Here is a 24,414-nt window from a genome sequence, read left to right on the forward strand (position 1 = left end):
GAAAATTTAATTACGCACTTAACGGGTTAAAACTGTAGGCCTAATCGACAAAATGCAGAGAAGCATAGATTTGAAACTGTTCAAGTAGGCTGCTTGGGTGAAACAGCTTTCTTTAAAATTTCCTATCTGGCCGAGTTTTACAATTAAAAGTGACACAAGCTTAGCCTACAGTGGGTCAATTAGGCCTACTCCAAAAATGATATGACATCTGGACAACACTATGAACTCCAAACAGATTTACGCAATGATATCCACAAGCAGACAATAGGAAAAAAGTGTTTACTTCCCTTAAATTGAATCTTATTGCTTGAACATTTTTCATCTTTCCAGACATGTTGGGTCAATCCTGGCCAACGCAGTTTTTGAAGTCAAGGTTCAGTTGGTCAAGCAAAAATAGTAGGCTACGGTACGCGCTTAGCCAAACGTAGCAGACAAACAAACAATAGAAACCTTTTAATTATGCAAAAATCAGTTGGCTTAACAGCATCAAATTTTACGTCTTGAAGCAGTTTAACATCGCCTACCTTAATACGAGAATGATTTGTTCTTATGGGAAACATCTGAAGTAGCATCTACCATGATCAAAAAATGCTTGGAACTGCCTATTTCATTCAAAAATTTGCTTGTTTTTTAAGTTGGTAGCCTACACTATTATCTCAGTGGCAAAAATGGGCCCCCTCAAACGTGAAAAAAAAAACTACTCGTTTTCCTTTACAATGTTATGCTAGAGGGGAAAGTTGCCCGACTTTCCCCCTCTCGGAGCCCCTGAGCGCGAAGTAGGCTATTAGCCCATATCTTTACAGTGTAGCCTAGATAGGCTATTAACGACCTGTTTTAGCTTGATGCTGCGAGTTCGCTGTAGTAGGCCTAGTAGGGGGAGATGTGGGACCAATGAAACAAAATGAGTATTTTTTTCTTTGTCACGCGTGATTTTCGCAGTAGCCTACAGGGCTAGTTAAGCGTTTGAGGAAAGCACATCTTCTTACTGTATTTACGCATAGCTAGGGCTTCGAATTGGATCACAGATTAAAAAAATATTTTACTTTTTAAATGTTCACTTTTTTGTATCATTGGTCCCACCTGGGTGGGACCTTTGCAACGGTCCAATGGGACCGAGACAAGTTTACTACTTACACGACAACTGTACTTTTTCTGAAGAAAGATTGCATTTTGTGCAAAAGCAAAGAACAAGCAGTTTCTAGAACGAACATGGACAGATGAAAGAACAAACAAGCCTATTCAACACAAAATTGTTTAAAGTTAAACAGTAACAGTTAGCTGGGAAAAGGTCGTCACACACAAGTTTTTCATCAGGTAATGTAATATTGTGACAAGTTCATTGCAAATTTCAAAACACCAGACAAGCGTTTCGTTTTGGCAACAGAGGTTGGATCTGGCAGAAGACACACAATTTATCACAATGAGACACAGAAGCCAGATTTTCATTTTCTGGGAACATAAAACAGTCCTTCATTTTGTCGGATGTTTTCTCAATTCAATTTTAATAACTCAATTTCATAGTCATTATCTTGATCAGGACGAAGTGCAAGGCGGCCGATGAAATGTTTAAATTTACCATCTGCATTTGCATGAACTTTGGCCACTAGCCAACATAGGTTCCAATAGAAATTAAGACTATCGAGAATTATGTTTTGCAATGCATTTTCTTCATATGAAACATCACTGGTATCGGTGCAAATACTCTCAGCGTCAGTTTCTAGATGAACTTCCACAACACTGCTTGTGCTAGATTCTATAGATTTTCTTTTAGGATGTTGAGCCAGCCGCTTCTTTGAAGAATTGTCAGTAATCACAGCTGATTTACGTTTTCGCGATTTTCTCTTTCTTCCCTTTGCAACAGCTTTTGGATATGGCCGTATTGAAGAAAACAAAATCGAATCATTTTGTTGTAAGGAAGCTGAGGTACAAGGCTCAGTTTCTCCTGTTTGGTGATGCTCATCAGAAATTACAGAATTCTCACATTGTAGCCTATGTTTCCAAAAATACCTAGATTGGTCTTGGAGACAATCATAAATTTAATGAAGTGTGATAACATTTCAGAAAATGGCTCATTTTTTATCCATCATTCAAGTATCTTCCAAGAGTGATATGATCAAATTTATGTTTTTTGGCAGCTTTTCTCACAAATAAGTCATATTGAACAATGTCATGCAAAGCATTCTTTAAAGCTTCATTTAAAAATTCCTTTTTAAGCCTTTGTATTGCTTTAACATAGGCATTTTCTCCAAAAATACTTTAAAATTTTGACAGGGACCTTTGAGACATGGTCTTAATTGACATTGTCTCAAAGCTCCCCTATCTCAAAAACTTTGAATTAAACGATGGTTTCAAAAAACTCGACTTATTATCTCTCATAAAGCCTATCAATCTTGTAGAATACCTTCCTACGTAGTACATAAAAAACTCAGCATTTGCTATAATAAACTAAGCTTATAATAAACACCTGAACATAATATTGAAAGTTTTCCAGAAGTAGGCTACTACATTTTACTTTTGCCTCCCAAAAACATACTTTTGTCTTTCATTTCTGCGTTTGCAACAAGCCAACTTTCAAACCTCGTGGCAAAAAAGGTTTATGTAATCATGTTCCAATAACTACCAAAAAAAAGTTAATTTTGAGTAGAAATCAAAAACGAGCTGTGTTGTATTGGTCCCTTGTATCATTGGTTCCACATCTCCCCTAGTGGTTTACACTAGCTTCGGAACATAATTCTCTAGTCATGTGCTATGGCGAATGGTGTTCGAGTCAGTGTGTCATTGTTTTAAGCGGTTCTTTTGTTTGTTCTGAGGTTGCTGTCGAGCTGATGTGTTGTCAGGCGTTATCACCGTAAAATTTTGTCGAATCAGTTCATTAATAGATTAAGTGACGTAATTCTTCATTTTCGGCACGGTCAGTGGCGGCTGGTGAGTTGTAGAAATGGGGGTGCTGCGTGTTCGCCGAAGGCGAATCCAACAGAGGGGGGGTTTTGGGAACCTCCCCCAGAAATTTTTGAAAAATCACATTTGATTAGATGCATTCTGAGCGTATTTTCAGCTCTAAATTGTGGTAAAAGTTTAAGATAAAACTGGCTTATTTAAAGGGATACTAAAGGAAAAACCTGACTTGGCGATTTTCCACGTTCTTTGTGTTTAACATACTACCATAAAACAATTTTCAATAAAATTTTGCCCCATTGCGGTCTGACCACCATTGCGCGCGTGCTTTTGTCAGAGCTTTCAAAACGAAATTGGCCTGAGCAGCCAAGCGTGCGACTGTACAGTTACGTCACTACAGACTATAGCAATCAGCTAATCGCGCAATAATTGTTACTGCGGGCGATTTGACTGTAGGCTATGTATGTATGTACATCAAAACAACACATTTCAACATCAAAACATCAGACAGTTTGCTCAAAACATCAGATGTGGTAACGTGGCTTTTGTTATTGCTGTCTTTAGTGACGTATTCTCGAGTAGTGTTTGCACTTTTGGTTATTTTGAAAAAAAATGAAAATAAATGAAACATTGGACTTTGGGCCTTGCCAGCGCCTTTGAAAACGAATTTTTTTCGGTAATTTTTTTTGAAATGTATTCTTGAATGTTCAGTTTACTCATTTTAATGCTTAATTCCGATTTGAAATTTTCATTTAGTATGCCTTTAAGAGTTTTGTAAATGTGTAATATTTTGAAGGGGACGATCAACAAACAAATGTGAATAACACGTTCTAGCTATTGTGCTGTCGCAGCATCTGAGCACCACAGGGTAATGTAACTCACATGGTAAAATATTAATATTCATTACAGTAACAGGCGGCAGGCCTGACTGGTCAGTCATAAATAACAGCTGCAAAGCTTAAAATCAAACAAGTGGTTAGTCATGTGAACAACGTTTAAAAGGCCAAATTAAAAAATGCCAAACAAAATTTTTTTGGGAAAAAAAAAACAACAAAAAAGGCCAAAAAACTGCCAAATTTTGAAAAAATGCCAACCTGGCAACCTTGAATTGTGCTGTTTGTATCACAGCACAAGCGTTTGCTATTTCGTTTGTACAGGCAACTCAAAAAAACACGCGGCTCGTTGACGTCACGATCGAGTGTTTATTTTATTGTAACCTTGCGCAAAATATTTTACAGCACACAGAGTTGCCAAATATAATTTACACAGTCGGCAATTCTGTAAACAGAGAACATAAACTACATTTTGGGCAAAAGAAACGCTAAGATATTTGAGAAGCTTTTTGTGAAAACTTTTGTGGGAGACTGGGAGTGCTGCAGCACCACAGCGCACACTAGCGAGCCGCCCCTGGGCACGGTTGTTTATCTTTGGTCTCGGTCTAGTTATAAAAATGGCCTATTTGAAGCGCAATTGCACTGCGTCGTTCCCCCTGACAATGATTGCAAATTTAAAGTCGGCGAGGCACTGTTGTTAAAGACGAAACTTTTATCAGAGCTATTGTGTTCTTTCAGGTGGTAGTGGAATGGGCAGATTGTGCTGCCTATGTAGCTTTCTCTGCATTTTTTGCATATAATCTTGTAGACACAGTTCTTGGTAATAGGTTATATAGGCCTACACATGTCGTTCCGCAGTGGGCAGTCTTGTAGCCGGCAGGCAAGGTTCTGGCCCGCGAGAGTGATTAAGTTTTCCGCCTCTATATGTTGTTTGATTTTCAATGTAAGCGTGAAGTATCTCTGACTTGGTACGATTCAATTTTATTTTTTGCTGCTGTCGCAAACATGTAGGGGAGACCGGGGATAGCTCGGACGATTTTTTGAAAACAGCCCATATTTTTTTTAAATTACACAGCAAGTTCGTAAATTTTATTTTGTTGTAAACCGTATAGCTTTGCCGAAAAAGGGTAGGAGTATCATTTATTTCAGAAAACCGGAAATGCTTATAAAAAGCATAATCTGTACGGTCCTCAAATGTCCGAAGTCACCCCGGTACCGGGGTAATTTCGGACATGCCTGGGGTCATCTCGGACAGCAATTTTATGCAGACGTTCTGAGTTGATTTGACAGTTATTACAGAATATTTGCTTTTTTTTATATGTCCGAAACATTATGTTTTTAAAGGGATAGGCTACTAAAGGAAAAACCTGACTTCGCGATTTTCCACGTTCTTTGTGTTTTACATGCTACCATAAAACGATTTTCAATAAAATTTTGCCCCATTGCGGTCCGATCAGCATTCCACGCGTGCTTTTGTCAGATCTTTTAAAACCGGGAATGGGCGTGAGCAGCGAAGCGCGCGACTGTACAGTCTACGTCACTATAGACTAGCAATCAGCTGATCGCGCAATAGTTGTTACTGCGGGCGATTTAACTGTAGGCTATGTATGTATGTACATCAAAACATAAGATTTCAACATCAAAACATCAGACCGTTTGCTCAAAACATCAGATCTGATGTTAAAACATCAGATGTGGTAACGTGGCTATTGTTATTGCTGTCGATAATGACGTATTCTCGAGCAGTGTTTCCACTTTATGGTCATTTTGAAAAAATTAAAAATAAATGAAACATTGGACTTTGGGCCTTTTCAGTGCCTTTGAAAACAAATTTTTTTTGATAATTTTTTTTTAAATGTATTCTTGAATGTTCAGTTTACGCATTTATTAATGCTTAATTCCGATTTGAAACTTTCATTTAGTAGCCTATGCCTTAAAAATCCAATAAACTATTCAAAAGATCTGAAAATAATATTTTGTTTAAGTTTGATTCTTTCCACGGGGATACTTCGGCGCTTGTGTCCGAAGTATCCCCGACCATGAGACAATTCAATTCAATTCAATTTATTTTTCTTTGTCAGAATGCAAAAGAAATGATATTGAGAAAAAGAAATACAGTAACAAAACTAACAAAAGGAAAAGGTGGCAAAACCTTAATGGTTTAAGACGTGCGTGAAAGGATCTAATATTGCGGTATATGCATCAATAAATATAGTCAAGCACGGCCACCAAACCTGATACTTTAAACTAAGTTGATGAATTAGTTAAGAATCAGTCGCCTTCTCGTTCCTGGAACAACTGGAGCGCCAATTCTTAAAGCAACGAGAACACGACTGAACCCAACATCACAAAAACAAACTAATATACACAGTTACACACACATATTGAAATTACATAACGGACTATCAAAACAAGGACTATTTACAGATTTCATACAGAAATAAAGTGTTCGCAGCAACGATATTAAGTAGCCTCAAATGGGTAAATGAAGAAAATATGGCTACCTGATTAACTGCTGGTCAAAATCATCAATTGCTAATCTGAGTATTCCTTTCTAACTACAACCTCAATCAATAAAAAGTTAATTTTGGTTAACTGCAACGGAATTATGACCTTACACGTACAATTTTGAAATCTCGATGTCACTGATAAAGTTATTTTTTCGAACTCAACTTTCTAAGAAAACGAGACATACTTGCAAACTTTATCCTGATTTGTAATGGAGCCACAAAGCTTTGGTAAACGTGATTTAACAATACTCTACTGTGACGTCAAAGGCCTTATCCGAGGTATCCCCCCGTCCGAATTACCCCCGGTCTCCCCTACAGAACGGCAAAGTAAACACACGAATTTAACACCAACAAAAGGGTGAAATAAAACAAAATTTCTTGACAGTTGTCAAAATTAAGTTTTACGTAGTAATAAAACCTAAGGTAAAACGCAAATATTTTCAAGGTAATATTTGCGTTTCTATAATATTTTATTTGACCTTTTTAAGAAGGTTCCTTATGGAAATTGGTATTTGGTAAGTAAATTATTCGGCAACTCTGGCAGTGTTGCCCGATTGAGAAAATGTTCCGCAATTGGGGGAAATTTGTAGACTTTTAGGCTGTGTTGCCAGATTGGGCTACTTATCGCAAATTGGGCTACTTTCCATATGTGATTTGCGACAAAAAATTGAGCTTGGCGACTTGCGACTTTTTGGGCTACTTTTAAATTTAGATTGGCGACAATATAACAAGATTGCGACTTTTTTACATCGGAAATTTCTTACTAAAGTAAGTTTCGCTTGCAGTCTACTGACAATTTATTTGTGGTTTACAAATTTTACAGCGCATTCTCATGTTTCCAAGACGTAGCAAGGGACATGGTTGAGTGAGTTTCTAGTCATTCTAGCGTTACGTTATCTCCGTTCTATGTCTTTACAGTTTACTCTTACTGTAGAAGTCAGAACGCAGAAGTGCTTGAAAAGTAGTGTGCTGAAAAAGTGGTGAGAATCTAATCTGTACCCGATATAGCCTGATGTGAACGTGCCTTACTGTACCGGTAACTCTACCGGTAACTCTGTTGCGGCTCGGGTTCCAAATAGCGACTGTCAGAACAGCGACTGTCAATAGAGCGACTACACGACAGCGATTCATTTAAAACAGCGACTGTCAATAGAGCGACTACACGACAGCGATTCATTTAAAACAGCGACTGTCAATAGAGCGACTACACGACAGCGATTCATCAAAAACAGCGACTGCCACAACAGCGACCTCACTTCTTTTATTAAATCCAAGGCTTACGCGCACACGCACTCTTTCACCCCCTCCACACATACCTTCCATCCCCCACACCTCTCTACACACGTATGCACGCACAAATAGGCAAACACTGCGTAGTGAAAGATTGAAACCAAAAGGGACTTTAAAACAACATTTCATTTGGACTATCCATAGAAGTCACATGATTTAAAAAGAAATAGGCTAGTCAAGCCAAACAACAGAAAGTCGTCAAGCCTTGCAATAAAATTCAGGGTCTAGAAAACGATTGAAACCAAAAGGGACTTTAAAACAACCAAAAGTCTTGCAATAAAAATCAAGCCACGTTTATTTCTAAATTGTGAGCAAGGGCTCGAAGGAACTGCCGCAGATCATACTGGCCTCGATTTTGCTGTACAACAGTGATTCGTGTGTTCATTGTCACGTATCTTTTCATTCGCTGAGTCAGGTCTCTGCCTTGTAGTAGCTGGCTTCGGTTTGGTTCGGTTTAAAGTGTTAAGTCGCTATCATAACAGTCGCTGTTTTAATGCAGTCGCCATTATGACAGTCGCTGTTTTGACAGTCGCTCACTTCATTACGTCGCTATTATGAAGTCGCCATTATGACAGTCGCTGTTTTGACAGTCGCTATCCGGCCTGGATGCCCTCTGTTGCTATTTAGCAGAGTAATTTGTGCAATTTTACTGGCTTTGTTAAGCTGATTTTTCATATGTGTGTTTTTTAGCTGTACATTCAAGAGCATTTGATGGCTTGTATGTTATTAATTAACATTTTTTCAGGTTCTTCCACTGACTGGCATGCAGTTTTTACATAGTTTACTAATCAATGTAGTAATAATTGGAATAAGAATGAATGGCTTGATGAAAATGTATGTTTGTTGAATTTGTGTGATGATGATTGTACACCTTGTCCTTCAGTGAAAAAAACCCAACACATGACAAAACTGAGGCTAAGTAGTTCTGTTATGAAGTATGCCTAACAGAGACATTCAAAAGTGTGACAGTGTTAGAACGCCTCACGGGGGTCTGGGGGGCGAAGCCCCCCAGAAGTTGGAAAACATAGTTCCCGCGCCCCCTGCTATAAATTGGGCTACTTTGGGAGCAAATTTGCTACTTTTTTGGCTACTTTTTTTTTCAAAATCCGGCAACTCTGCTTTTAGGTTCAGGGGAAAAATAGTGCATAGCAAACAGCAGTTTTGGGAAAGGTTTAGAGCGGTAAAGGTTGGCGAGGCATAGAACATTTTTCAGCAAAAAACAACGTCTAAAGTGTTTTATCATAGTAAACAATTATTTTGGAGATACGCGTAGGTTGCTTTTTTGTAGACTTACCCTGATAGATTGACATTGGCTGTTTCTGAAAAAAGTACAAAGTGAAGCCACTCACAGTGTTATTCTGTGTACAGCTGTGACCAGTATAGTTCTAAACGTGTTATTTAATTGATCTCAAACAAGGCAAAAAAACTCGACACTCTTGTCTGTTGAATCAGCACCTGGCCTACGGTACGGTATGTTTTGGCAAGACGTTCAATGGCATGCAAAAATGGAAGCAGATAATTTACCGGGAATGCCTAAAAAGTGCTTTGTTTCTTTTTCAGATGTCTCTTGTGTTACATTTGTAATTACCTTGCATCGTATATTGTCACAAAATAAAATGAAGGTGTTTCCAAGAATATGTCAAATGATTACTTAAGATACTTTTATAAGGGCATTACCGGTAGTTTTTCCCTTTAGCAGAGTTATGAATTTTGCTCCAACGCTGCCATACTGTAATGATTTATTTGCATAACTTCATACTTCAGGTGTACAAGTTTTTAGTTATTTCACAATCAAAATTATGAAGATGATGCACATGTATCAACCAATTTCACTTCATGAAGCAGAAGAAGAATTTGATAACATTGAGATGGATTCTTTAACATCAGATAATGAAAATGAACTTAATGAGGAAGCAACAATTCTTATACCATATAAACATAATCATTGTGCAACACCTTTCTTTGGATATATGTTGGCATTTTCTTCCTGTTTGTTTTTTGCCACTGGTTCTATGTTTGTCAAACTTTGTTCAGGAAAATTCAATGAATCACAAGTTCTTTTAGTCCGTTCCTTTGTTCAGCTCCTCGTCTGTATCCTGATTATCACATATAAAAGGTTAGAAGACTATTTTTATAACCCAAAACTAACTCTGTAGTAGACGAATTTTACACACTCTGTGCGGTAGTTGAGTTTTGACTTGTGCATGGATTGATGAACTAAAATGCATAAACTAAGAATTGCAAACTTAAAGAGGAAATAGAAATCATAGTCATTTATCACTTCAATTCTAAATACAGGTATAATATGTTCTAATATTCTTATTAATAATACTTGTCTATTATTTAATTTTTTATACCTTCGTCTTGACAATGATTAAATTTCATGATCAATCAAAATGTAAAACAACTTTTTGTAAGTACACACGATGCATTAGTAGTAGGACTATACAGTGCACTGTTGCCAAGACCAAGTACAGATTACCCAGTGGCGTAGCCAAGGGAGGGGTTACAACTCCCCCCTTTGGCATGCGTGTGACGTCACGATATTGAGAATGATGCTTTCAGTCTCTATGTCTGTAAAACAAAGTTTGCCTAATTTTATACGAAACTGCATTAAAAGAGCGAGTTTTGCCAATACCAAACATTCAAATATCTCAGTCATGAATTAGCAACAAGAAAACACAGAGACTTAGCTTTATTACCGAAAAACTCCCAAAAAAACATGATCTTATCTTTTTGCTATGCCACCAGACAGCACCATTTTACAGTAATATTCATACCCAAATTTTTGTGGAAAATGCTCTCAGAATGCACCAAATTCAAAGTAATTTTTAAAAATTTTCTGGGGGAGGTCCCCCAGACCCCCCGCCACTGGGTGTTAGACGACGACGAAAGACGACGGCGGGCTTCGTCCGCTGGCTGTCAACCCCCCCCTCCCCCCTTTCAAAATTCCTGGCTACGCTACTGAGATTACCTATATGTGTTCATAGCAGGCTACATATATGTAGAATATCATTATTCATTTTATTGTTGCAGGCTCAGTATTTGGTCTGAATTTTGCCTGAAATCACGTTTATTGTTGCTGTTGAGAGGAGCCTTTGGTGGTTTTGGTTTAAGTTTTGTATTCTATTCCTTTCAACATCTACCTTTAGGAGATGCATCAGCCATTATATTCAGTTCACCGATCTATGTTGTACTTTTGGCACGAATTTTACTGAAGGAAAGGTTTGGTCTTCTCGAAGTTATCATTTTGATAACTAACATTCTTGGAGTACCATTGATAGCTAAGCCTACTTTCATTTTTTCAACAGAAAATATACACAATGCTACCTCACTTTTAAACCAAAGTCATTCTTCAACATCTGATACATTTGTTAAAGAAAAGCAGGCAGTTCGGCCTTTGTATATAGCAGTGGCAATTCTAGCATCGTTATTCTCAGCTTGTGCTGCAATAACAATACGCAAGCTGCCGCAGGTGCATTTTACGATTCAAATATTTTCGTTATCTGTGGCTTGCGTTATTTTGGCTTCATCCAAACTTATTCTTACTCAAACATTCACAGTTCCAGTTGAGGTAAAATATTATGTTTATGCCATTCTGGCAGGAATTTGCGGAATATGTGGACAAATCGGATTTACAAAAGCTTTTCAGGTACAGAATATGCGTTCATTATAAAATAATCGGTTCTTAAAAAGATTAGGGGCTTGATGCCTTCCTGCAATCCCTCCTTCGCTCGCTCTACTGCCACGCACATAACTTCCAATCCTTTATTTTTGTTTTACTCGAGTCTGCGATTAAGGATAAAAACTTAATTTTTCTCACACTTTAAAGCAGTGGTTCTCAACCGGGAGTCCGTGAAAGTTTTCGAGTTTGCAGCATGATTGATAGACAAATTTTAAGTTTTGTAATTTGTGCTTTATTTCTATATTACCGTACCGTGATTCTTAAACTGTACGTCGCAGCGCACTGATGCGTCGAGTGAATTTTTAAAGAACATCGCACAAAGGTTTGGTTTCCTGACTAACAAATTGGTCACAGCGGTAAACCATAATTTCTTCGTGGGAAAATTGTAACTTAAAGTTCCCGGATCCTTTCGTCTGCATATAATGACCGAAGAAACACACACTTGAACTTCTTTTCAAACAGTGTATTTCTGTAAAAATTAGCCCACGGCTACCAAAAAACGAGGGGGTGCAACGCGTACACCACTGAAAACTGTCACTACAGAACAGATTACTTGGATAAAAGACGGAACCTTTGTCCAGCTAGCAAGCACTAAGCCAACAGTTAAATGTGCGGCCAACTTTCAAACAATCATTTTACGAATGACCAGAATAGATAGCAATATCTCAAATTCACGTATGCAGTACTGTGACGCAATAATGAAAGACAATTATGAAGTCATTCCAACAGGTGTTTAAAGCTGATGTAATATTTCCTGTTTAAACAGGCCCAAACAGGCCCAAACAGGTTTGACACAATTCTCATGAACGCTGGTGCAATTTTGGCACATGCTTTAGGAATTTCCATGACGTAATATTCAGTAGACTTGAACGGTTTTTATATGACGTTTGATTTGGTGAAAATTGTCGGGAACATAGCGGCCCCTAGTTATGACAGTCTGACATGGCATAACTAAAAAAGAATTGACGACAATTGTGAGCCAATGAATAAAAACACATGATACACAAATTGTTTGAATCACTCACGTTTAAGTTAATACGTAAATACAAAGGGCTTGCAAAGAATGAACAGCAATAAGAATAAACACGATGATACATGAAATTGGTACCATAGGTACACGCTAAAATGACGCTATATACAATTGTTGCGATAATAACCGACTGTTCTGGGCTCAGACAAGCATCGGCCACCGCAGACAAAACCAGGCTCAAACCCTAACACTTAGGTGTTCTTTACGGGGGCGAGGCACGAAATATCCCTCAACACGTAGTCTACTTTTACTTTCCCCGTACTCTCATCATAGTTGCAGACGGCAACTTTGGCTCTACGAACCACAGGCTTCCCTTTCCTAATTTGTGGAACTACCTCATGCACCCTCCCAAGTTGATACTTCCCACGTTTACCAATGTCTTGGAGAGAACCTACCACTACAAGTTGACCAGGCTCCAAATTCTCGGCCATTTTTAGCCATTTTTTCCGGCCCTGAAGACCTGGCAAGTAAAAATCGATCCATTTACTCCAAAACTGATGAGAAAGTGACAAATTGAACCGATAATCCCTTCTTAATTGGTCACGATCATGTGGTTGCCCAACAGCACAGTATGGGTCTAAGTATGGGGTCAAAAGTGAGGCAGGGGTGATGACAGTAAAATCCCTAGGGTCGTCACTCAAAGGTACCAAAGGGCGTTCGTTCACGATCCGAACGGCACTACTGGTGTACGTAAGCAGTTCAATAAAACTGGGCTTACGTATTGAAGAGTCCAAAATGTGAAAGAAGTATTTGGTCATATCGGCCACGAAGCCAAATCTTTCAAGCCGAAATCTAGCCAAGACATCTGCCAGAGGGTTTAACAAGTCAGACAAGTCAAGACAAGAAGACATTAAATCATTAACACAAGTTCCTCGAATTTCAGACTTGCCATCGTAAACAATGCGCTTTTTTAATTGTGACGTAACAAAGTATGGTAAATACCATTCAAATCCCTTGACATTTCCAGCTTCACCAGCACGCTCAATATAGCCATTAGATTTAAGATCTTTCATGGTGTCAGTAAGGAAATCACGAAGTTCAGGTTGTTTTAAAGCTTTCTTTCTTAAAGCAGCAGCTCTATCTGACGCCAACACAAAATTGTTAGGTAGATCAATATCTTCCTTCAACGGAACAGGTATCTCAAATCGACCATCTTTCAACTCAATACTCGGTTCGACAAGTTCTCTAGCCAAAATATCATTGCGAGACAATTCACAGGTTTCATTTTGCAAAGTCAAATCCTGAATGACTTTATTCAGGTCTGCTATTTCCATATCACGAGACTCAATTTTACGCTGAAAGCCAGAGATGACATCCGACTCTGAAGACGTCTGCACTCTGCACACTTTAGCAACGCTTTCAACTAAGGGTGACTTACCACCACAAGCCAACCAACCGAGAGGAGTGAGTAAAGCATGCGGTTCACTGCGATTTTCACCAACACGTTCTTCTTTTGCCCACATCAAATAAGCGTTGTCATTGCCAATCAGTACATCTACAGTACTACAATCATTCAAATGAAACATATTCACGTCATGAAAATGACGGAAACCACTTAAATCTTGTTTATGAGGTAAAGTTTTAACATCGTCAGCCCAAGCTGGGTTAACCACCGAGGTTATATCACAAAACAGTTCATCAGTCTCTAACGACTGGATGTTGAGTTTAACAAGGTCAGCACAAGTAGGTTTCTGACCAGCCAGAGTATCCATTTTAAACGACGCTTTATCATACGGTTTAAGACCAAGTTCGCACACCAAGTCACTCGAAACAAAGGTCAACTGCGAACCAGGATCATGCTGACAATACACCAACTTCGATTTGCCAGTCATTGGATTCAAAACACGAGCAGCAGTAATGCGGTTAAAGGCTGCTTTAACATTTCCAATCTTAACATTACGCACAGGAACTCTGGCACCAGCATCATCTTTACCGACCGAATCCAGAGAATCACGTGACGTCACATAAAAATCATGCAGAAGAAAATAGTGTTTCCTATCGTTGGTAGGTCCACACTTACGACAGTTATTTGCATGATTACAGTCTCTAACCATATGCTGGCGCAAACAATTCAAGCATTTGCCAGCTTTCACAATGACATCTCTCCGATCTTTAGGTGTCAAGCGCAAAAATTCTTTACAATTAGACAAAAAATGATATTCAACTTGACCACGTGACGAACAACAAAAACATGCCGGTATGTCACTACGTCTGGCCACACCGCCGCGCGGTGTGCCAACAGCAGTCGAGTACTGCGAACTCCCTGAAATCACATTATCATGGGGTTTTACCGACGTCTGCCTAACCGGACATGAAGGCAATTTTCCTTTGCCAAACTTTTTAAAATGCTGCGACTCACCAGAATCGCCCATTAGCATAATGCTAAAATCAGTCGACTTGCGCGTTTCCTCCCGTACTACAAAATCAAACAAACTCTGAAAAGTAGGTTCCTCAGTGCTACCATACTGATCACCTAAAAAGTCAAGATAACGCTGCATAGCGTCAAACGGGAGTCGCTTAGCCAAATCCAAAACAAAACGTCCTTCTAATTTATCACGCTGACCATAAGCTTTCGCGTAAAGCAAACACTGCGACAATTCATCTTTAAACTCTTTCAAATCACTGGAAGAGATAGAAGTCAATTTGCTACCATAGCGATACTTTCTAATTTCTGGTTCTGCGAAAAGACCTCCACGAACTCCAAAACGTTGGGACAAGCGAGCTAACGACATTTCTATCCTGTCTTCCTCTGACAAGCCAGGAGTGTCCGAAACCAAATTAGCAATCGTTTGTGCAGCTGTTCTAACACAAGCTGCTTGCAACAAAGTCAAACGAGTTCCCTTAAAGGGCGAAGCTGCCATCAAGGCCATAACACGATTTTTAAAGAAGACAAATGGTATATTATTACCATCGTAACCAATCAAGGCCGCCTTATCGAAGAACGTCCTACTATTTTGGTATTCAAAAAAGCAATCCTGCTGTTGAGAACTCGATTTAGCGGGAGAAGACAAGCTATATCCCTTAAGGGGCTGAGTGGGCTCAGTCACATGCACAGCCTGATCACGATCCTCAAACACGTTAAAATCAGGAGACACGATACGCCTCTCACAACCACCCAAATTACGTGTAGCTGGGCGATCAGCAACTAGCGGCGCAGAAAACTTTGAAGGGGGCAAAGCATTACTGCTAATGGCGGCCCCGTGACCTGTACGCTCTGGGGGAGGAGTTCGGTTGTAATTTGCAGACCTTAGCTCTACAGCCTTCGGAAGACCCTTAGCCGCGGCCCCGAGACCTCCTGAAACAGCTGGAAAACATGTGGATTGTACAGGTCCACTTACGGATTGAACAGGCGTCTGGAAAAGGTTAGGTAAATTAAACTGTGATTGATGTTCACTTCTGGAATGTCTAGAAGAGCCCTTCCTAGAGCTACGCCGGGAGCCCAACTCAGAACGATATTCAGCTAAAACTACCTCTTTACGTTGTTCGGCCCTCAACTGAGCGTCTTTGAGTGCGAACTCAGCAGCTCTAGCTTCGGCTCTCGCGGCGGCCTCAGCAGCTCTCGCTTCGGCCTCAGCTCTCGCGGCAGCCTCTGCTCGTGCGGCCTCAGCAGCTCTCGCGTCGGCCTCAGCTCTCGCGGCAGCCTCAGCTCGTATGGCTTCAGCTCTTGCGATGGCCTCAGCAGCTCTTGCTTCGGCCTCAGCTTGGATCTGGAGCTCCTCTCGTCTTAACTGTAGGTTAATTTGTGCAACTATCCGTGACGAGCTCTCAGACATCCTAGTGCTTACATTTGAGGCGCTATCCTCAGGATGTATGTCAGCATCCAACCTATCTGAGAACTCACTTTCTTTTTGTTCGAAGTTATTTTTTAACGAGTTAAATTCGGGATCTACCCTATCACGAAGTTCTGCCAAGATTGCAGAGTTAACAATTTTACTCAAAAGAGCATGGAAATGCCGTAATTCCTCTTCTAAAGTAGATAAGTTAGATCGAAAAATTAACAGTTCCTGCTTATCACTCAAAGAACCTAGGGCTACAGAAAGTTTCCCAATTTGAGTCAAAATATCCCGTCTAAGATGCCGGGCCTCTCGAACTGACTTAGCCTCATCGTTAATGGGTCCCTCCCCAGAATGGCCTGCCCGACCGCAAAGAACATCATCAGGCTTAAACTCAGTCGAGTCGACGGCGGTCGAGTCCCTGTCACCACCGAGTGTAGACATATTAAATGTTAGGGCTAAATTTAACAATTAAAAAATTAAGTTACACAAACACACAAAATTACAGTAGTTATAAAAAACTTAACTGCAAAGACCGTAAAAATACAAAAAAGAATTTAAATGCACGATACCGTAGCTGTACGAGTATGTGAAGTCCAAACGTCCACAAAACTTGCTTGGATTCTTCCACTTGAATCTTCAAGCACAGATGGATTGCCTTTAATCTTCTTTCTTGCCAATAAATGTCAAAGTTATTTTTCTTCTGTACCAAACTGAGAAGAAATGTCTTTACTTTTTAGCTTAAAGTTCTTCAGTTGCCTACCGAGAAGAAATGTCTTTAATTTTCTTTGCTTCTTTAGACTACCAACCAATAAGATCTTCTTTTATTATTTCTTTGCTTCTAAGTGCTTCTTAGCCTACCAACTACAAACTTCGTCTTTTATTTTTTATGGTCACAGCGGTAAACCATAATTTCTTCGTGGGAAAATTGTAACTTAAAGTTCCCGGATCCTTTCGTCTGCATATAATGACCGAAGAAACACACACTTGAACTTCTTTTCAAACAGTGTATTTCTGTAAAAATTAGCCCACGGCTACCAAAAAACGAGGGGGTGCAACGCGTACACCACTGAAAACTGTCACTACAGAACAGATTACTTGGATAAAAGACGGAACCTTTGTCCAGCTAGCAAGCACTAAGCCAACAGTTAAATGTGCGGCCAACTTTCAAACAATCATTTTACGAATGACCAGAATAGATAGCAATATCTCAAATTCACGTATGCAGTACTGTGACGCAATAATGAAAGACAATTATGAAGTCATTCCAACAGGTGTTTAAAGCTGATGTAATATTTCCTGTTTAAACAGACCCAAACAGGCCCAAACAGGTTTGACACAATTCTTATGAACGCTGGTGCAATTTTGGCACATGCTTTAGGAATTTCCATGACGTAATATTCAGTAGACTTGAACGGTTTTTATATGACGTTTGATTTGGTGAAAATTGTCGGGAACACAAATGTCATATTAAAAGACTTAAAGTGCCTCTGACAGGTAAATAAATTCGCTAAATTTATCTAAGATACCAAAAAGATGACGCAAACTTCCCTGACCAGCAAATCGTAAAAAATATCAACAGGCTACTAATTAAGTTACACGCTTGCAAACTTTCGTTGACATCGGCGAATCTGGCACTCATTCAATTGCGAAAATAAAAACGGCAACACCGCTGTGACGTCACAGTAAGCGGGAAGGATACATTCTTTCTCTGTGATGACTTGGTAAAGTATGGTACGGCTACTGCAAAACGTGAATGTGTGGGGCTCTGTTGGTCTAAAGCATGTGCAAATTAAGAATTACCGAAAGGAAAAAGTGAACTTATTATTACTATCAGGTTTCGATCAAATAGGTTGAGTTTACTTTTATCAAACAGCATCTCAATTCAATTGAAATTGCAGTTTCATAGGGCTACAATTTTCATGCTTTTTTATTTGTCCTAATCTGGCTGTAGGCATTTGCAGTGTAACAACAGTATCTCACAAACAGTACCTTTAATTCATGGTTGAGGCAATGCCTACAAATTACTGTTTAAGTGACATTCCCACAAAACAAGGTGCTGAGAAGAAAATGGTCAAAGTTTTCTTCAAGTGTTCGAAAGTGGGATGGGCCATACAAAACTAGTCGTATATGTTCTCTTCACTTCACTGAAGATGATTTTGTTAATACCACTCAAGTAAAAATGCCTACAGGCATGTGTTGGAGTGGATACTACAAGGTGATGCTCTCGGAAGCAACAATCGGATTGTGATGCCGTCATGCATTGTTTGGCGAATCCGAAAAAATTTTCCAGATCCAGATGGCCGTTACACAGGATTTCAATGGCCAACTGAAGGCACATTATGAGAGAGAGAGAACTTTTATTTATATTTGAATAGTGATGATGAATTAAATATGAATGATGATTCGTACAATTTCTTCATTTTTCACTTCAAGTATATTTTAGGTTTTGTAGGAACATATCCAGTACAGTTTTATTAAACTGCAAAAAACAATAAATCTTCGAAAAAAGCAACCGCTTGTACCAACTCCGACCAAACTGTGATCCACCAGTTACATCTAGGAAGCGTTTGTTTCATCCGTTGCTAACGACGCCCACTTAGGATGACGTAATACCACCAAAGTCGTCCCAGAGCAGTGAAATATAGAGTTTCGCCTGTGGTGGCGCTGCGGAGCAGTTGTTTGATTAAATTACGCCCTAACCAGTCGAGCTACGAGGTTAAGATTAAAAAGTTCGCCAAGTATAATTCTGCGCTAGGAAATGCTTTAAAAAGTTACTATACTTGGATACAACCTGTCAGGGGCACTTTAAGTCATTTATATTGCTATATTCAACTTAACCCTTTTGAGAAAGCAGATTGTTGATTAATAATTAACTTAGACTGCTAACTAACGTTTGCACATCTATCAGCACTCACAGTTTTACCATTATTGTGATTACAACAAAATATTGATTAAGGAAAAAATTCTTTGTAACGGTCGCAAAACTTCTATTAACTTTTGATAAAATTGATAGAAAAACATTAAATTAGCATATACTGTAGAGCAGGGACGTGCAGTCAGGGGAGGCAGTAGCATATACTGTAGAGCAGGGACGTGCAGTCAGGGGAGGCAGTGTCTCACCTGCCAACATCTGGCAAACCAAAAGTTATATCAAAGAAATGGTTATGATAGAATAAATATTATTTGTTAAAAAGTAGTAAATATTGCATGTTTTTAGGTGCTTTAATTTGTGTGAATTGCTGTAGTCGTGCCCCCTTTCCCGCAAATTTTACGTTTCTACACCCAAACTGTGCTTTAATTTTTTCTGTTTCTGTGGCGATATTCATATCGAGCGTTCACGTGGTCAAAATCGTTGAAATACGCGAGGAGAGGCAAAGCCAAGCTGTGCATTATGCGTGCCTTTTTCTTTCGCAAAGTCGCCCAGAAATCATTATGAACGATTTAGTTATGATTTGAGGCACGCCTCAAATGTGACGTCACAGCTATGAAACTTTTTTCGTCAAGCTGGAATGCCCGCATAGTACGTGGTATGTGACTTCTTGCAGTGTAAAGGATTGTTTCTTATAAAATTTAACTAAAATGGAGGAAGATTTAGTATCAAATCTGAGAGATTTTTAAAAACTAAACTTTCAATCCAAAGTTGAAGTCATAAATAAAGGAAGACCTGTTCCAAATTTATAAGGTTTGCGTCAGACGACTGAACAAAAAAAATAACTTGCTACTTTCAAAGAGATTGGTACTCAAAAAAGAAATGGCTGTGGCTATGCCTTATGAATGATAATAATCGCCTTTTCTGCTTTCCCTGTCTCTTGTTTTCAATATCTAGTGATAATGTTTGGACTAAAGAAGGGTCTCTACAACAAAGTCACAGATGTTTTACTCCAAAAGGATAGGCGCATGGATTTTATTTTTAATAAATGTAAAAGCATGCTGCTAATTTTTTTAATTAGTAGGATACCGTTTTTGTTGTTGTTAAAAAATTTTATTGTAAAAGTGACTTGAAAAAGTAGTGCCTCACCATCCAGGAACCTCACCGCACGTCACTGCTGTAGAGTAGAGATGTACCGATATCAATATTTTGGCCGATACCGATATCACTTTTTAGGCCGATACCGATATTTTGGCCGATACTTTGGTGTTACAAAAAGAAGCAATTTTGGTATTTGCAAGGAATTATATCAAATGCTAACTTTTACCTTATTTGCATAAAACTATTAAAAAAAGCTTTCAGTCGGCATAATTTATTAAAGATTCAAGAATCCAATCTCAACCGCATTGTTGTGTCATAATAGTAGGTTTTAGTAATGAAAGACCACCGTAATTAAGGACGGGGTATAAGGGAAAAAACATTGCAACATAATTGGGGTTTCTGAAAAATTAATAAAGTGTTGGCGCAAACTCTCCAAATAGGCTACATAATGGATAATAAGATGTAGAATGTAAACCAAGTCATTTGTGTAGTCGTACAAAAACTATTCGACAAGTAATGTGTAACCTAAGGGCGCTTGTCGTTTGGTTGAAAAGCTTTTGCCAGGCTAAGACTACAGGTAGCAAAAATGTATAATTTTGCATCGTTTTTACATTGCTAAACGTTTAAAAAACCCGTGTAACTTGGTTGTTTTTAGTAAGCTGGTTCTATCAGTTTGTGATTTAATTTCCACCTTTCGTTGCAATAAACTCACCAAGCTTAAACAATGTCATGGCAGAATAAGCAGGCTCAAAATGAAAGCAATGGGACTACGAATCCTCACTAAACTAATCATAATGGTCTTGTTGCGCCTAAGATGACAACCTCATTGTGAAGAAAGGAGCGTTCTTCCCGGCTATCAGCACAAGGTTGAGCACTCACTAGTACAACAAGCTGTTGCGATTCGCTAACCACAGCGGTGTAGCTTCCACACTAGCCATTTCAATTCTTGTCGATGTCAATTCTTGCTACAAAACGGCTGCCGAGAAACATACAGTTGATTGGATGGTCTAAATGGCTAGCGAGGTTCCAAGCTACACCGTTATGGTTAGCGCATCGCAACAGCTCGCTGTACTAGTGAGTGCTCAGCCTTGTGCTGATAGACGGGAAGAACGCTCCTTTCTTCACCATGAGGTTGTCATCTTAGGCGCAACAAGACCATTTATTCGTCTTCTTCCGGACTATATGTTTGGGCATGAGGTCATCAGCCACTCGATAGTCTCGTCATCCAGGGCCTTTAGTCCAAGCGTTCCATGTGGTGGTTGATGGATTGGGCAGTCATGGACGACATGGTCTACTGTCTGGTCTGTGGCACCACACTCGCATCCCGGTGAGGGAGCCAGGCCCCATTTGCACATGTCTGAACGAAAGCGATCGACGCCGGTTCGTAGGCGGTTAAGCGGACCCAATCAAGTCTTGCGAGAGACATTCCCGGAAGGTGGGGATCGACGTCGGGTAGGAAATCACGGAGTCGGGAGGTGTTGTTTTGCCACTCCGTGTTCCATGTGTAGTTCATCCAGTGTGCCGCACGTATTCCAAGATCTTCAACGTTGTTCAGAAGCTGTCGTGCGGCGGGCACAAATAGGCGTCTTGATTTCAGTCGCTGCTGTTCTCCAGGTAGGCGCTGGAATGTAGCCTACTGTGGAGGAGGTGGTCGGGGTCCAGCGCGCGACGAGCAAGGGAAATCATGGCTCCTTTACGGCGAAGCTCAGCAGGTTGGATGTCTGCAAGGATGGGAAGGTAGTCCGTTGGAGTGGGGCGCAGACATGCAGTCACAGTGCGTAGTGTGTCGTTGATGGCGGTGTCAATGTGGCGGGTGTGAGAGCTGCGGCACCACAATGGTGCGCAGTACACGGCGGTAGAATGGACGTTTGCGCAGTGACTCCAGGTGTCGTCGGTACGTGAGTGACCTGTCCAGGGTTACGCCGAGGTAGGTGGGTTCGGCGCAGTAGGGCAGGCGTTCGTCATCGGTGGTAATGTTGATCTCACGTTTTGCTTAGAACCAGCTTACTAAAAGCAACCAAATTACATAGGTTTTTTAAACATTTAGCAACGTAAAAACGATGCAAAATTATACATTTTTGCTACCTGGGTAGTCTTGGCCTGGTTTTATCCTCTGCTGAGAGTAAAAAAGAAACACAAATGATAAATATCGGAGAAATTGAGTCTCCTTCACAACTTAAGAATCGAACAACGCAAAACTGCTGAAACAAAACGTTTTGTTTGAGTGAAAGAATCACTGTAAGCAAACAATGCCAAAAGGTGGGCGCATGAAGTCCTGGGAGTGTGAGGTATCAAAAATTTGAACAGTTTGTTATTTTTCTACATCAATGTGACGTTAGCTACTACTTTAAAAAATCTATATCTTTGCTTCTGCAGAAAATCCGCAGAAAACGCCTTTTTTTTACATGTTTAGTATCGGCCGAAATTTACCGATGCCGATACCGATACTCAAAAAATGGCCGATATCACCGATACCGATATATCGGTACATCTCTACTGTAGAGTATATACTGATTTTTGATCCTGTGTGCCAACATATAGCTTATAACATAACTTCGTCAATGTCATCATAAGCGCGTCGCGAGTTCTTCTAAGTGTGTCGCTTCGAGATAATTTTGATTCCATTAGAGAACGCGATATAAGAAAATTTCAGATAACATTTTTTTAGGGGTCCTCCAAGATAAAAAGGTTTAGAACCACTGCTTTACAGATTTCACATAGGCTACAGTTATATATCAAACTAATATCGCAAATGTCTGGGAAGACTTGTAAACGAATCCGGTTTTCCATCACGAAAAGCATGGCTTCCCAACACAATGGCCGTTGGCAGGCAGCAAAAGCGATTATACAGTGAAAATGCCAATGGCCAACAGGCAGGCCAAGTCATAAAAACAAACGCGAGGTGATATGAGAAAAGACAACGTTAGCGCAAATTCCAAACCCAAGAGAGGGCAATCGAGCCGCCGGAACAATAATATTTATCTTCTGGTGACTGAAAACCAGGCTACCACAAGATGTTGAGAGTGACAACCAGCTTTACTTCCGACGTTTCGTCAGTCGGAACGACTGACTTTATCAAGGATGCTGAATCAGGTAAAAAAACTACCGATTCAGTAGCAATAAACATATTGACGAATGAATAGGTTGCAAGATACAACGTTTAAAAACGCACAAAATTTTCACCCAATTTGATTAATAACACATTCTGTGTGTTGAACAAATAAATAGCAGCTTGTGACAACTGACAATACCCTTTGGGATGACTTGCAGTTTATCTACCTAGACGTATATTGTCAAAACACGAAGAAAGTACTGTATGTAGATAGATATTTATATATCGGTACTTTTCACATTTTAGATGGAAAACGCTGGTCCAGTTTCAATCATTCGCCAATCAGATATTGTATTTGCTTATGTGTACCAAGTCACCGTCTTCCAAGACTCTCTGGAAGTTCTCAGTGTGATAGGAACTATTCTTATTATTGGTGGAAGTGTTTTATTGGGAGTAAAAAAATTGCTAAGGAACAATAATCTTCATTAACACAGCACAAGGATAAACAGCCACTTTTTGCATTGCTTCCTTGGCTTCAGTGGTTAATTGTTTCAACCTTTTAACAACAAAAATAAAAGTCAATTGTGCAAGTCGATGGTTAGAATAGGCCGGGCAGTGAGAAGGATAACAACTTTTTCATTTGAGGCGGAGAGTTTACCGTGCACAGATTAATGGTATTTTCCGGACTACACTGAAAGGCTGCTAGAAAGTGAATACCGGTACTCAAGTGAAAAGATGAAATTGATGCAATACAGGTACCGGTGTTCATGATGCTGTACTGGAAACGTTAAGAAACAATCACAAGGTTTCAATGTGTTAGAATAATTGTTATCGTGTAATCAATGTTTTATTGTTTCGCTTTTGAAGCATAATATGCCTTACGATCTGAAAGTTTGAGCTTGATCGGACATCGTCTTCATTTCCAAAAATCGCGATTTATAAACGTACCTGAAGCGATTTTTCGAGGCTTGAAAATGCATTGTTTTTAATAGGGAGTTGTTTTCACGAGATTTGAAAACGTCATAACTTACTTACTTACTTCGGCCACCCTCGGTAACGGGGACATCACCGGATTAAAACTGGACTACTACTTCTTACTGTAAAAAGATGATTTATGCGTCAACAGATTCAATATAGTTAGGAGAATCCAATTCATTGTGTACTGACTCCGAAAATAATGACGTCATTAAAAAGTAATTTGCAAATAGCGATAAAGCTGATAATCATGCATGCTTCATTTCTAAGTTATATGATAATGAATTGATGTACTTTCCAAACATAAACATCATGCTGGTACTTCGTGGCGTAATTGATGACGTCACCTACATTATTAAAATGAAACTGTTAAGATGATATCAAGAACAGGTGGCAGA

General features: G+C 39.5%; 1 protein-coding gene across 1 annotated transcript; it reads left to right on the forward strand.

Annotated features, from left to right (window-relative positions):
* The first annotated feature begins 9,425 nt into the window (after positions 1-9,425).
* LOC145773852 (solute carrier family 35 member G1-like) lies at positions 9,426-24,413 on the forward strand. Its single transcript, XM_082584978.1, has 3 exons — positions 9,426-9,644; positions 10,565-11,180; positions 23,348-24,413. The coding sequence occupies exons 1-3, from the start codon at positions 9,499-9,501 to the stop codon at positions 23,528-23,530; spliced, it is 945 nt and encodes a 314-aa protein (XP_082441104.1). The 5' UTR covers positions 9,426-9,498; the 3' UTR covers positions 23,531-24,413.
* The last annotated feature ends 1 nt before the right edge of the window (position 24,414 follows it).

This window comes from Aplidium turbinatum, chromosome 1 (genome assembly GCF_918807975.1).
Source record: "Aplidium turbinatum chromosome 1, kaAplTurb1.1, whole genome shotgun sequence".
NCBI classification, from domain to species: domain Eukaryota; kingdom Metazoa; phylum Chordata; class Ascidiacea; order Aplousobranchia; family Polyclinidae; genus Aplidium; species Aplidium turbinatum.

What these genes read in the sequence shown, in the direction of transcription:
- LOC145773852 (XM_082584978.1), top strand. Translation starts at nt 9,499, where the DNA reads ATGTTGGCATTTTCTTCCTGTTTGTTTTTTGCCACTGGTTCTATGTTT. An exon ending in CTGATTATCACATATAAAAG is followed by an intron (nt 9,645 to 10,564) that starts GTTAGAAGACTA and finishes TTATTGTTGCAG; the next exon opens with GCTCAGTATTTGGTCTGAAT. An exon ending in GATTTACAAAAGCTTTTCAG is followed by an intron (nt 11,181 to 23,347) that starts GTACAGAATATG and finishes TTCACATTTTAG; the next exon opens with ATGGAAAACGCTGGTCCAGT.